Below are 12,140 nucleotides of genomic sequence, written 5' to 3'. Positions count from 1 at the left end.
GTTAAGGTTCACTCTCATACCTTGTAAGTGTTACCATGTCTGGACATGGCATCTCTCCAAGTTGAATGTGATATCCACGAGGGCAGAATTTATATCTCACTCACCTTTGGGTCCAGAGCACCACCAAACACCTGATTTGCACATGGTAGATATTCAGGAAGTGTTTCCTAAATGAAGCAGCAAAAGTTAGAGCTTCATCCACATAGTGCTTATGGGGAGTCATTTGGGCTGTTCATCTCTTTATTCCCCACCTCTTGCAAAAACTGCTTGGTCTGGAACAGACACACGTGTCCCAGTACACATTTCTTCCTATTTGGAGGTGCCACTGCGGGTGATTTCATTTCTATAGTCTGTGCTTATGTGATTGTGAAGGAAAAGACCAAGAGTAATAATAATAGCTTATTTTATAATTTGGTGGCACTTTCCATCATTATACCATTGGCAACCACGTTGCTGCCAGCCCTTGGCAAACCACTCCTTGACCTACAAGAATCAATACTTCATTCCCCAGAGCGCTGTTGTATGCTGAGTGTCCCCACATGCTGTCAGCTGCTGCATGCACTTCAGAGAGTTGCTCCTAGGAAACATTGAATCTTTCAGGGAATGAAGCCCTCCGTTAAAGGAGGCAGTGACAGACTCTTGGCTATTTTATGTGTCTCATCTTTCCACAACCCCCTGAATTTGGTGACATGGTTATTCTGAATTTTTCACTCCTTCCTAGTTACTAAACAGATATATATTGTGTTCCAGGCCCTGTGCTGGATACAAGAGATTTAAAAAAAAAAAAAAAAAAAGCAAAGACCCATGGTTTAATGCATGGGCTTTGGGGTCAGAAACTCTTAAGTTTGAAACCCACCTTTATGATAACCTTGAGATCCCAGCCCAGTTACTTAACCTCCCCAAACCCTAGTTTTTCAGTTTATAAAGTGGGGATAATGACATAATATACCTCATAGAGCTGTCAGAAAGATTAAATGAGATAATCCATGAGACACACTAAGCCCACGGTCAGGGAAACCAGAAGTACTGTTTTTAAATAGTGGCTATTTTGACATTTTTGTAAGCTAACCACATGGTATGAGAAAAATGGTAGCAACGATGGGATCACAAAAGAAGGACACCCAACCCATTTTACTTTACCTGCCTTGTGTTCAGAGAGAAGTTAGTCCGTTAACCTTTCCAACCTCTGCTTGCAGTAACTATTACCAACCTCTGGTCTTTTCAAATCAAAGTGCAATTGTATTTCAGTTCTGGCAAACTTGTAAGAAGAGGTACTCATCTTAACAGCTACAGTCAATTACACAGCAAGGGAAAAGAACGGGCAGAGAAAATCCAACAATGAGAAACAGATTCATTTATGGGTGTGTGGCCCCACCAAAAGGCCAAGCGTTTTCGATACTTCCTCCACTAGCTAATTTATCTGTGTGGAATGTAGCGCTCTGTGAAATATACTGAGCATGTGAAATAAAACCGAAGTTAGAAGCCAGAGTGAGCCAAAGTTCAAGGAGTCTTGAAACAGGACTTTCCCTTTGAGTTACAGAGGTAACTTATGTTAACTGGATCAAGACACAAAGGAGTGAGTTGGTGGAATGAGGGAAGGAGGCAATTTGGTGGCACAGTTAAGGGTTTGGATTGTGGAGTCACCCAGCCATTTACTTCCTATGTGTGACCCTGGACACGTTACCTAGCCTCTCCAAGCCTTGGTTTCCTCATCTGTGACTCTGGGAGTGATACTTGTAGGCATGTCACAGGATGGCCAAGAGGCTTTACAAAGATAAATGCATGCACGACTGTGTAATACTTTTGAGATAGGAATTTGTGCCTAGCACATAGTGATCTGAATTAATATTAGCTGTTTTCATTATAAAGAGAGCCAGGTCTCTCCATGGCTAGAAAAAGACAAAGAGTAGACATTTTCATGACTTTTTTTTTTTCTAAAAGGGAAAGGAGGGTAGGAAAGGGTGCTGATAATTAAACATTGCATTTCCTAAGAATAGGAAACATTGACAAAAAGAAGCCAGGAGGAGTTTTCACAGAATCCAATGACAGTAGCTAGGCACAAAAGTTTCATGTCAACAGCAAGTGGCAGCCAACACCCCCTGCATGGTCCCTCCGCAGCCCAGCCTAATTGGACTGGGGTGGCATTAGGTCACAGCCGGCTTGGTGTCACATGACCTGTGTTCAGGAGGGACCCATGTTTGGTTTAATGCTCTGCTGTTGCGATCTTGAAATTCTTGATAATTTTATCTTGGAACTTATGTTTGTAAGTGAAGTCCCAAGGAACAATGGAGCGTGCATTTGAGCAGAGGAAACAGGAAAAAGAAAGCACGTTATATTTTAGTACTTTAATGGCATTTTTTTCCTGCTTTGTGAACAAGGAGTTCTGCATTTTCACTTTGCACTGGGCCCTGAAAATTAGATAACCAGTCCTGATCAAATTAGAGAACTTTCCTTTTTGCCTGTTCTACTAAGGCCAGGTTACCAATTTGGAATCTGATGGTTAAATTGGGATTCAGTAGTGATCTAACAACTTGAGGTGAACCAGGGGTCATGGTAGGAAGCCAAAAGCACAGCTACAGGCCTGGTGGAGAGGAAAAGCAACTCAGTGTCCAACTGGATGGGTGGTCAGGGCAGCCTCCAGTGCCTTGAATTCTATCCAGCTGACGTGGTCTCAGAAGCATCGACCGCCCCTCAGTGTGAGTCATGTTACACGCCTTATGAGCTGAGCATCTTTGGGTAGCAGCAGGGGTTCAGGCAGACTGGGTTGGTATCCACTGAGCAGGCCAGGAAATCCCTACAAACCAGCCCAAGGACCACATTATGGGGACACAGAGTGGGGTACCCCCAGGGCACTGGACTCAAGGTCTCTTTGTGGCTTAGTATTAAAGCTTCTCATTCCAAAACTCCAGCAGGAATCTTTCTCATCCCCAAGACCAAGTTTGATGCATGCCCAAAAATATTAATAGCACAATTAATCATAAATAATAAATTAATGGCTATGTTCTTTGCCAGTGGCGCTAATCACTAATAATGCTTGTTACTGACCATTATGACAATCATAGATAGGGAGCTGAAATATGGGAATTAAGAGAGTTGGGTACTAGTCCAGCTTGGTCACAATTCACTGGAATAAAATAGGCAAGATCTTGACAGGAGGAATGTTCTAGTGTTCTATAGTGCCATGGGGTGCCTATGGTTAAAAATAGTTTATTGCATATTTTCAAATAGCTAGAAGAGAGGATTTTTAATGTTTCCAACACAAAGGAATGATAAATATTTGAGATGATGGATATGCTAATTACCCTGACTTGATCATTACACATTGTGTACAGGTATCAAAATAGCACTCTGTGCCCCATAAATACATACAATTATTGTGTATCAATGAAACATAAAATAAATAGAAATAGATAAATGATTATCACTATTACTAGAATATATCTCCTCACTTTGGGAAGGGAAGGTAACCAAAATTTCTTGGGTTCTCATCCTGTTCTAAGCCTGCAGCTATTTGCTCTTTACAACTACTCTGTGAAATGAGCTTATTTTAAAGCTGAGGAAATTGAGATACAGGGACGTTAATTAACTTGCCCCAAATCCCATAGTTCATAGGTGACTAAGCCAGGATTTGAACTAAAGATGTCAGGTCCAAAACCCTTGCCTTTGCTAGGACCAAGATACCCTTATCTTAGGGGCTTGCTGCAGCTAGTGGTGCCCAGTTAGGAGTTTCTGTCTGTACCTCAAACAACTGGCTGCTGCTGTGTTTGACACCTGTTACTTTTTGTCCTGTCTCATGGCCGCTCCCTGTGTCTGTTATGACTGTTGTGCTTTCTCAGTGGTTTTCACGCATTAGACCCCCATGGATCTGGGATCTCCTCACATCGATCGTTCTGGTGCTCTCTTGTCAACTCTCACCAGATTCCCTGTGTCTTTGAGTTTGGTTAATGGGTTTTATTTGATTGAATGCAACATGAGACTAGAAGGCAGGTTTTCATAATTTATAAAAGAAGAATACAAGCAGCCAGCAAACACAGGGTAAAACATTCAAGCCCACTAGTAGTCAAAGACATAACCAAGAAAACAACAATAACAAAATAGCCCAGAAGAAAAAGTGAATAATGATACCCAGTGCCAGCAAGGAAGCCCTGTGATTTGCATTCTGATTCCCAGATGGTAGAAGGATAGTCACTGCCTTTGTGGAAAGCATTTTGGGAATGAGTATCTCAAGACTTCGAAAGTGCTCATTGATGAGCACGGTTCCTGTAGCATTGTAAGAGCTCTAAATGTTTGTTGATGAATGAAGAAATGACCTCCCATCTATGTCTCCATCCCAAAGAAATAATGAGAGATGAAATCAAAAATTAATGACCAATCCAATTTCAATAATAGAACAATGGTTAGATTATGATGCATATATAAGATGTAATATTATGGAATCATTAAGAATCATATTTTAATGAGGTTTTTACAATATGGAAATTGGCCATCCTATAAAGCAAATTGAAAAATTCCCTATACAAAATTGTATCTCTGTTGTTTCCTAGTTCTGTAAAAGAGCACGTATTTGGCACCATTTGTGTATTCAACAAATATTTATTAAATGTCTTCTATGTGTCAAGCACTGTGCTAAGTTCTGGGCATACAACATAGACAAAACACAGTCCCTGTGCTCAGGGAACTTACAGAGTATTAGGGGATTCGCTGTTAAACAATCACACAAATCAATAATTACAAATCCAATGATTGCTACGATGCAAAATTAAGCAGTATGCTAAAGAAAGTTCAATATTAGAAACCAATTTAGGTGGGGAGATCAAGGGATAGGTTCTCTGGGAAGGTGTCATTTAAGCTGAGCCCTGAAGAGGTAGCACACTGAAGGGCAGGGTAGGGAGAAACGTTGCCAACAGAGGGAACCAGGGGTGAAACAGGCCTGAGGGGGCAGAGTCAGGAAGCCCGCGAGGCTGGAGCAGATGAGTGGGATTTCGTAGTGAGAGGTCCAGATCGCCTCCTGAGTGCAATGGAACAGGTTCCATGGCAGGGTTTGGGGCAGGAGCCAAATGCGATCCAGTTAACACTTCCGGAAGATCACTCTGATTGCAAGTACAGAATGGATAGAGGTGAATTCTCTGTAAGAGTAATGAGTGAATGAATGAAGAAGCCACATCTGAGGGGCACATGAGGGGTTCACATGAGTCACACTTGGCACTCTACCCAGATGCTGGGTAAGCCAGGCCCCCCGCTGTGGAGAACTAAGACTCAGATACCCACAGGTCATGCGCAGGGCATGGCATTTCCCACATCCTCGTCCTTCTGCCTCCTAATCTTCCTTTGACTTTGACAGGGTGCAGCTCCACTCATCCTCTTACTCAACTCATCTTTGAATGCCAGAGGAAACGGGGCTCCCCACCTCCCCACCCTGCTGCTGAAGTCTCGTTTTACTGTCAGGTGTTGCTTTGAACCAAATGAAGCCCTATTCCAAAATCTAGAACTGTAGTTCCCAAGAACTAGGGATTCAAAGGATGCAATGAAATATTAGTGGTTGCCCTGGAATAGTCGGTAGGTATAGCAAATAACATGGGGAAAGTTCTCACCAACTTGATCTCATGCTAATTCCAAGTGATTCCTTACAGTGCTCTGTGAAGACCCATGGCAACTTTCAGAGCATCTGTCTTGCATTTGCCTAACAAGTTAATTAACACTTTTTGTCACTCTGGCAGCTTTGGAGGGGAGGGAGGAGGATGTGACAGCCAATGCTGTCTTGGCTTAACCCTGCATTCACCCGACCTTGGAGGAAGGGAATAGTTTATCATTTGTCAAGACAGGCATGTCCACACTGACCTCTCTGATTCTGTCTGCAGCTGGGGCACCCAGGGTGACTTCTCCACGACCCACGCCCTGCCGGCTGTGAAGGTGAAGCTGTTCACAGAGAGCACAGGTGTCCTGGCCTTGGAGGACAAGGAGCTTGGGCGGGTAAGTGCTCCCTATCACAGGGGGGAACCAACAGAACTCCAGAGAGTGGGTGTCCCCAGCCAGGTCCCAGTGCATGGGTCACCAAGAGGCAGCATTGCCAAGTGCTCAAAGGCCCGGCGTTGGGGTTTAAATCCTGGGCTCTATTCTACATTAGCTGTGTGACCTTGAGCAAGTTCCTCAACCTCTCTGAGCCTCGGGTTCTCTTTTGTAATCCTGGGACAGCAAGACTTTGCACTGCAGGAGACAGAGCAGGGGTTCTCGGCACCATCAGTCCCAAACATCCTATATAGCAAAGATTTGTTATGCCCTTTACTATCTTAGAGTGAAATTCTTAGATGATTTAACTGCCTACCCAACTAACAGTGTTAAAGTCAACACCATGACATAAAAGAGAAACAAAAGGAAATAAAATGATAGTAAAAACCTTCGAAACGTAAATACTTAAAGACCTGAAGAAATAGTGCTTTGCTTGCTCCCATATGGAGAGTCGCTGTGAAGGTTACAACCGAAACATCTATTGTGGAGTGTGGAGGTGCACTGGGCTGGGGACTCCGAAGCCTGAGGATCAGCAAACTGATTCCTGAAATAGCACGCAACTCTTGATAAAGTTCCCTTGACCTCCCTGGAAACATGCCAAAAATACTTTGATTTTAAATGTAAGACAGAGTTAGGATCTAGACTCAGCGCATTATAAACAGGTTTTTCTGCCTCTGTTAACATCCAGTGGGAGTATTGGAAAGTCGGGTGGGCTGCAGGAAGATTCCTCACCGGGGAGGATTATCTCACTCCTTGCGGGAGGTTTAGCCTCCCTGGCCCCCGCCCATTCAAGGCCAACAGAGAACAGCACCAATTATCTTGTCAATCAAAATGTCCTCAAAATTTCTGAAACAGCCCTGAGGGTTGTGGTACCAACGCCCTTGAGAATCACTGAGATGACAGGAATTTCTCCTGGTGTCTCAGCCATTGACTCTGCGCCAAGCCACCATTGGTATTTTCAGAAGTTGAATTTGTCACTTGCTTAGTTTGCTTCCGTGCCCGCACACCACTTACGATAAAGTCTGAACTCTTGGCCCGGCGCGGTGGCTCACGCCTGTAATCCTAGCATTCTGGGAGGCCGAGGCGGGCGGATTGTTTGAGCTCAGGAGTTCGAAACCAGCCTGAGCAAGAGCGAGACCCCTTCTCTACTAAAAATAGAAAGAAATTAATCAGACAACTAAAAATATATAGAAAAAATTAGCCGGGCATGGTGATGCATGCCTATAGTCTCAGCTACTTGGGAGGCTGAGGCAGGAGGATCGCTTGAGCCCAGGAGTTTGAGGTTGCTGTGAGCTAGGATGATGCCACGGCACTCTAGTCCGGGCAACACAGTGAGACTCTGTCTCAAAAAAAAAAAAAAGTCTGAACTCTTTAGCAGGGCCTACAGACATGGGCGGGGTCCGGCTTCTGCGCACCTCCTCGCCTCCATCAGCTGCACACTCTTGCTCATCGCCTGTGCCCCAGCATCGATGGCCAAACTTCAGTCCCTCAAATAAACCAAAGTCTTTCCCCCATCGGGAGGTTTTCCTCTCTGCCTGGAGTCCTCTCCTCACCTCCCAACCCTTCCTCTGCATAAATGCCACCTCCTTGGAGAGCCCTTGCCTGACGGCCCATTCTCCTTCCCTCGCTATCTCACCCCCACCCCCACCCCAGTTCGCATTCTCCACTGAGCTTGTCACCAATGAGACAAAGAGAAGAGAAGTTTTGGTTTGTCTCCTCCACCGAATTGTAAAAGCTCCATGGGGATAGAAATCTATTTTTTTCGCTACCTTATACCCAGAGCCCAGCACACAGACTTTCAATAAATTTTAGTTCACAGTGGTTGAGTGCCTAATCCTTCCTGAAAGCTATGTGGCCCTGGCCAAGGCATCTAACCTCTCTGAGCCTCTGATGAATCACCTATGGAATAACAAGAGGCCACCCCCAGACAAGCACACAGGCACACCCCTCTCAGTGCCAGCCGGAATTCACATCCTGTGCTTTCTTTTTTCCTTTTTTTCCCTCCATTTTCCCAATGTAGCTTTCATCTATGGAATTGATGGGGAATCATATTACTAGGACATAGACCACAGACGGAGGTAAAACAAAAAGTAAATAAGGCTAATAGCAAAAACAAAAACAGTACCCCTCCCAGAAAGGGGGAGGAGGAGGATGGAAGAAAATGTTTAGCTGTTTTCTTTAAGAAATCCCCTGTCCCTAGGGAAAAACATGCACAGAGTGAGGAAAGTAGCCTGCCTTTTATTTCTTCTCAAACTTTTCTTTTTCCAAGAAGGTGGGTGTCAAGAATTGTGGGCGTTTCAGAGACCCATCCACATATTAGTGTTAGAAGAGACGAGCGTCACTGACCAGGGATGCTCAACCGGGATCGACGAATGGGCTTCCCAGGACGCAGGATGCCCTGGAAATCATTTGCAAATACATGTCGGGGAGGTGCTATGTGCATTTTTCCAGAACTGGCTAGGCCAAAGCATTCACCAGCTTCTCAAAACTGTTCCCACTCAGAAAAGTTGAAACCATTGGGCTAGTTAAATCCTTTGTTTGATAGAGGAGAAAACTTATTCCCCAGAGCCACCCAGCCAGTTAGGGGCCTGTGCATCACACACTCAACCCTGGCCAGGCAATGTCCTCAGGACATCATGGGCAGCCTCTCCGTGCTCCTTCACCACAGCCCCACTGAGGCAGGCACGGCCATTGCCTCTCTTGTGCAGACGAGCACGCTGCAGCCCAGAGGGTTCCGCCACTTGCCAGGAATGATACCGACTCATCTACGGAGCTATTTTCACTGCACTAAATTGTCCCTAGGCAAAAATAAAACCCTGGGTTCTGCTGTGCTGGTGAAAGCCACGAGCTTGCCACAGCCCCACACAGGCACTCATTTCGTAATGATTCATTCTTTCCTCCAGCCCCATCACACATTCCCCCAGATACTAGTTGATTCTTCCTTTGCACCAAACCAACTTTCTACCAACTGCGGCAGAGCCAGCCTGCCTGGCCCTCGTGCTAGCCGGGCGCCCTCTGCTGGCAGCATCTTCACCGACAACAGCTGGGAGACCCAACAGTGCAGTCTTTTTTATGGGAGGCCGTTCCTTGGACCCCACAAGAGACTGTTTCTATGCTCCGATTCTGCCCAAGCTTAACAGACCCACATTCAAAATTCAAAATCCTGGTGTTAACGTTCATTCGTTCGACCATTTTTTTAGTTTGTTTCATTTGTCTAATGTTTCACTTTTGTTAACCTTTTTATTTGGAAAAAAAAAACATGCACATTGTAAAAAAATAAATAAAATGGATAAATAGTGAAAACTAATGACCTCTTCCACCTTGCCCTGGGATCCCTTCCCAGAGAAAAATCTTGTTTTCGATTTATGTTGTATCCTTCCCAAAATACGTCGTACATGTTCAAGCATAGCATGTATAATATCCCTCTTTTGTAAAAAGCACACTTGGAAGTTACTGTATATATGCTTCTCTACATGTTGCTTGAAATATCAGCATGTTTGGTAATTAATCCATATCAGCCCATGCTGGCCTGTCTCCTTGTTACGTAGCTATGTAGTATTCTATCGTGTAAACATATTATATTTTATTTAACAAGTCCTCTATTGGTGAATTTCATCTTTGGCTATATAAACTGCTTCGGTAAATAGCCTGGAATTTATTTCTTTGTATATGCATCTATGCCTATAAGATAAATTTTCAACCAAAAGTATTTTGCTGACTGAAATTTGGAATTTGGCAGATACTGCCAAACTGTCCCCTAAGGAGCATGCCCAGCCGATACTGCCACAAACGGCATAAGAGACTGCCTATTTCCCTACACCCTTGCCAACGCTGCAATATTATCAAACTTTTATTCAACAAATAGGATTGTGGGCCCGCTGTGTCCGGTCATTTGTGCTGTGCACAGAGCAAACAGGAATAAGGACAGGCACAAATCCTTACCTTCACAAAGCTCATGGGCACAGACATAAAACCGGAAATTATAGTGCAGCGTGGGACGTGCTCTAAAGGACACCTGGAAAGGAAGCACAGAGCCGAAGGCTGAACCCGGTCTGAGGGGCTGGGATGCCTTCCCCCAGGGATGCAAGAGGTAGGGAGAGAGATACAGGCTAAGTAGTGGAGGGGATGGGCCAGGTCAGGGCCTGGGGTGAAGCGCCCCCCGCAGGCCCCGCCTGTGTGCCCAGGCAACTAGGAGAAGCTGCAGCTGGCTGGAGGGTGGCCTATTACAGGCGATGGATTGTGGTGGCCACATCAGCGTCCCCACATCGAAACATAGCACACATGGGCCTCGGCTGAGATGACGAAGTGCTTGATTAGCAGCCTGGAATGTCCAGATGAGGTGTCTGGTCTGCTTGGGGCTCGTGTGCACCCAGAAGGACCCTTGTAATTCAGCAGAGCTGACACGTACAAAGGAGTCGTCAGCCCGTCAGGGGCATGGCAGGGTGGGGACAAAGAGGAAGACAACTGCAGTCATTTCATCTCTCCATCCACCCTGGAGAGACAGTCTCCCCAGCGAGCGACCGCAAGGGGGAAGAAGTCTTTGTGGAGTAGCCAGTAATGAGCTGCGGCCATTTGCGACATGAATGGACACCATATTGCCAGTGGGAAGCGTGCCCAGAATCCATATGGCAGAAGGCCTGTTAACGAGCTCCGGGTGCCCAGAGTGCTGCTCCCGCTTTGATTTTGCCAAATGGGCAGGAGCAGAAGGAAGCCAAGGGCCTTTCCTGCTGCTGTTCTGGCCCTGGCTGGGGTTTCTCTTGCAGCCCCTCTGCTTCCTGGCTCCAGCACATCACACCCCTTCCTCTCTTAGGCCACACTAGCTCAGGACCCTCAGTCCCCTCACTGGGATCGGCAGCTCCCTCCTCTCCAAATCCCAAAGGGTTGGGCCTTAGGGCGTGGCGTGAGATTCGGGAGAGATGTAGGAACAGGCAGTTCCTTGAGGGAAGGGAGAGGTCTGTGCGACCCAGCGACACCCTGACTCAGTCATGTATGCCCAGCGTCCATCCAATGACATTTTGCAGTTTGCTGGTGCCAGTTAAGTGAACTTATACGTCTTATGACATAGTTTTAACTAAATGGACCCTCACAAAGTAAACCAATGGCCTAAGAAGATTACTGTCGAAGAGCTCTGATTTGAAGGTAATACCAGTAATACGAGGCTGGTGAGCAACAAGAAAGTGGTGGAGTTGACGCCGGACCTACTGGCAGGACCTCGTTCACCCATATCATGAGATGAAATCAATGCTGGTGTCATCAGATAGGACAAGACGTCAGTCAAGATGTTTTGAAATTATTTAGACTACTTGAACTGCAGATTTACAGCCAATATTAATAATGCAACTTGCCCTAAATATATGTGGTACCTTAAAATACAGCTAATAATAGTACACCATCACCACGCTTAGCAAGGCATTTGAAAATATAGCATTTTTTAAATCTTTAGCCCATCTTTTATTTGTGTATATTTTATGATATGTGTAATAAGGTCATGTAGTAATTCAAAGTAAATGTACATAATATAAAATGTCAAAGGGTCAGGCCCAGAATCTAAACGGATGGGAAATCAGCACAAATGAGGCATGTCAAAGCAAACTGGTTTTTTTCTTCCAGCCACGGCCTCCTACCTTTCTCAGAGGTCTTTTTCCATAGGTGCACAAAAAGCCATGTATGTCCACCCTCCAAGCATGGGCTATGGTTGCGCGACCGGTAAAGCTGATACAGCATCTAGAAGGCCAGAGTGTCCACCCCCGAGACGCTGAGCTCCTCCCAGCTGCCTCCAGAGGAGAAAGAAGTTCAGACAAAGAGCCCGCCTTCCCTGCACCTGGAGAAAATAAATGCTTTGAAAACAGCCAAAGCAACCTGCAACAAACCGGGGCATGCTGCCATCGCAGAAGCAAATCTTAGCAAGCCCAGCTTTTGTTGTGCCTATATTTAGTTCATGTTCCCTTAGTTTAGGGGATTTTCCAAATATTTAATTCCTCCCTGAGTGTATGTTCCCCAGATCCTATGTGGGCTCCTGAGAACTCCATCATCACAAAATGAAAAAGGGATTTACTGAGCTACCTACTTCTTGCTTCACGCCCAGCATCCGAGACAATGAGAACGAAGGCAGAAGACTCAAATCAAAGTACCAT

General features: G+C 45.4%; 1 protein-coding gene across 8 annotated transcripts in view; it reads left to right on the top strand.

Moving 5' to 3' along the window:
- The window catches only part of CADPS (Ca++-dependent secretion activator), a 524,321-nt gene that overhangs the window by 323,619 nt on the left and 188,562 nt on the right, over positions 1-12,140 (top strand). For all 8 annotated transcript variants that reach the window (XM_012642835.1, XM_012642705.1, XM_012642642.1 and 5 more), the window contains one exon: positions 5,859-5,970. In XM_012642835.1, coding sequence (XP_012498289.1) covers positions 5,859-5,970 — 112 coding nt within the window. The remainder of the gene's footprint in view (positions 1-5,858; positions 5,971-12,140) is intronic.

This window comes from Propithecus coquereli, unplaced genomic scaffold (assembly GCF_000956105.1).
Source record: "Propithecus coquereli isolate 6110/MARCELLA unplaced genomic scaffold, Pcoq_1.0 Scaffold1, whole genome shotgun sequence".
NCBI lineage: Eukaryota > Metazoa > Chordata > Mammalia > Primates > Indriidae > Propithecus > Propithecus coquereli.
The sequence above is the reverse complement of the archived record's forward strand: the minus strand, read 5'-3'. Positions and strand labels throughout refer to the sequence as shown.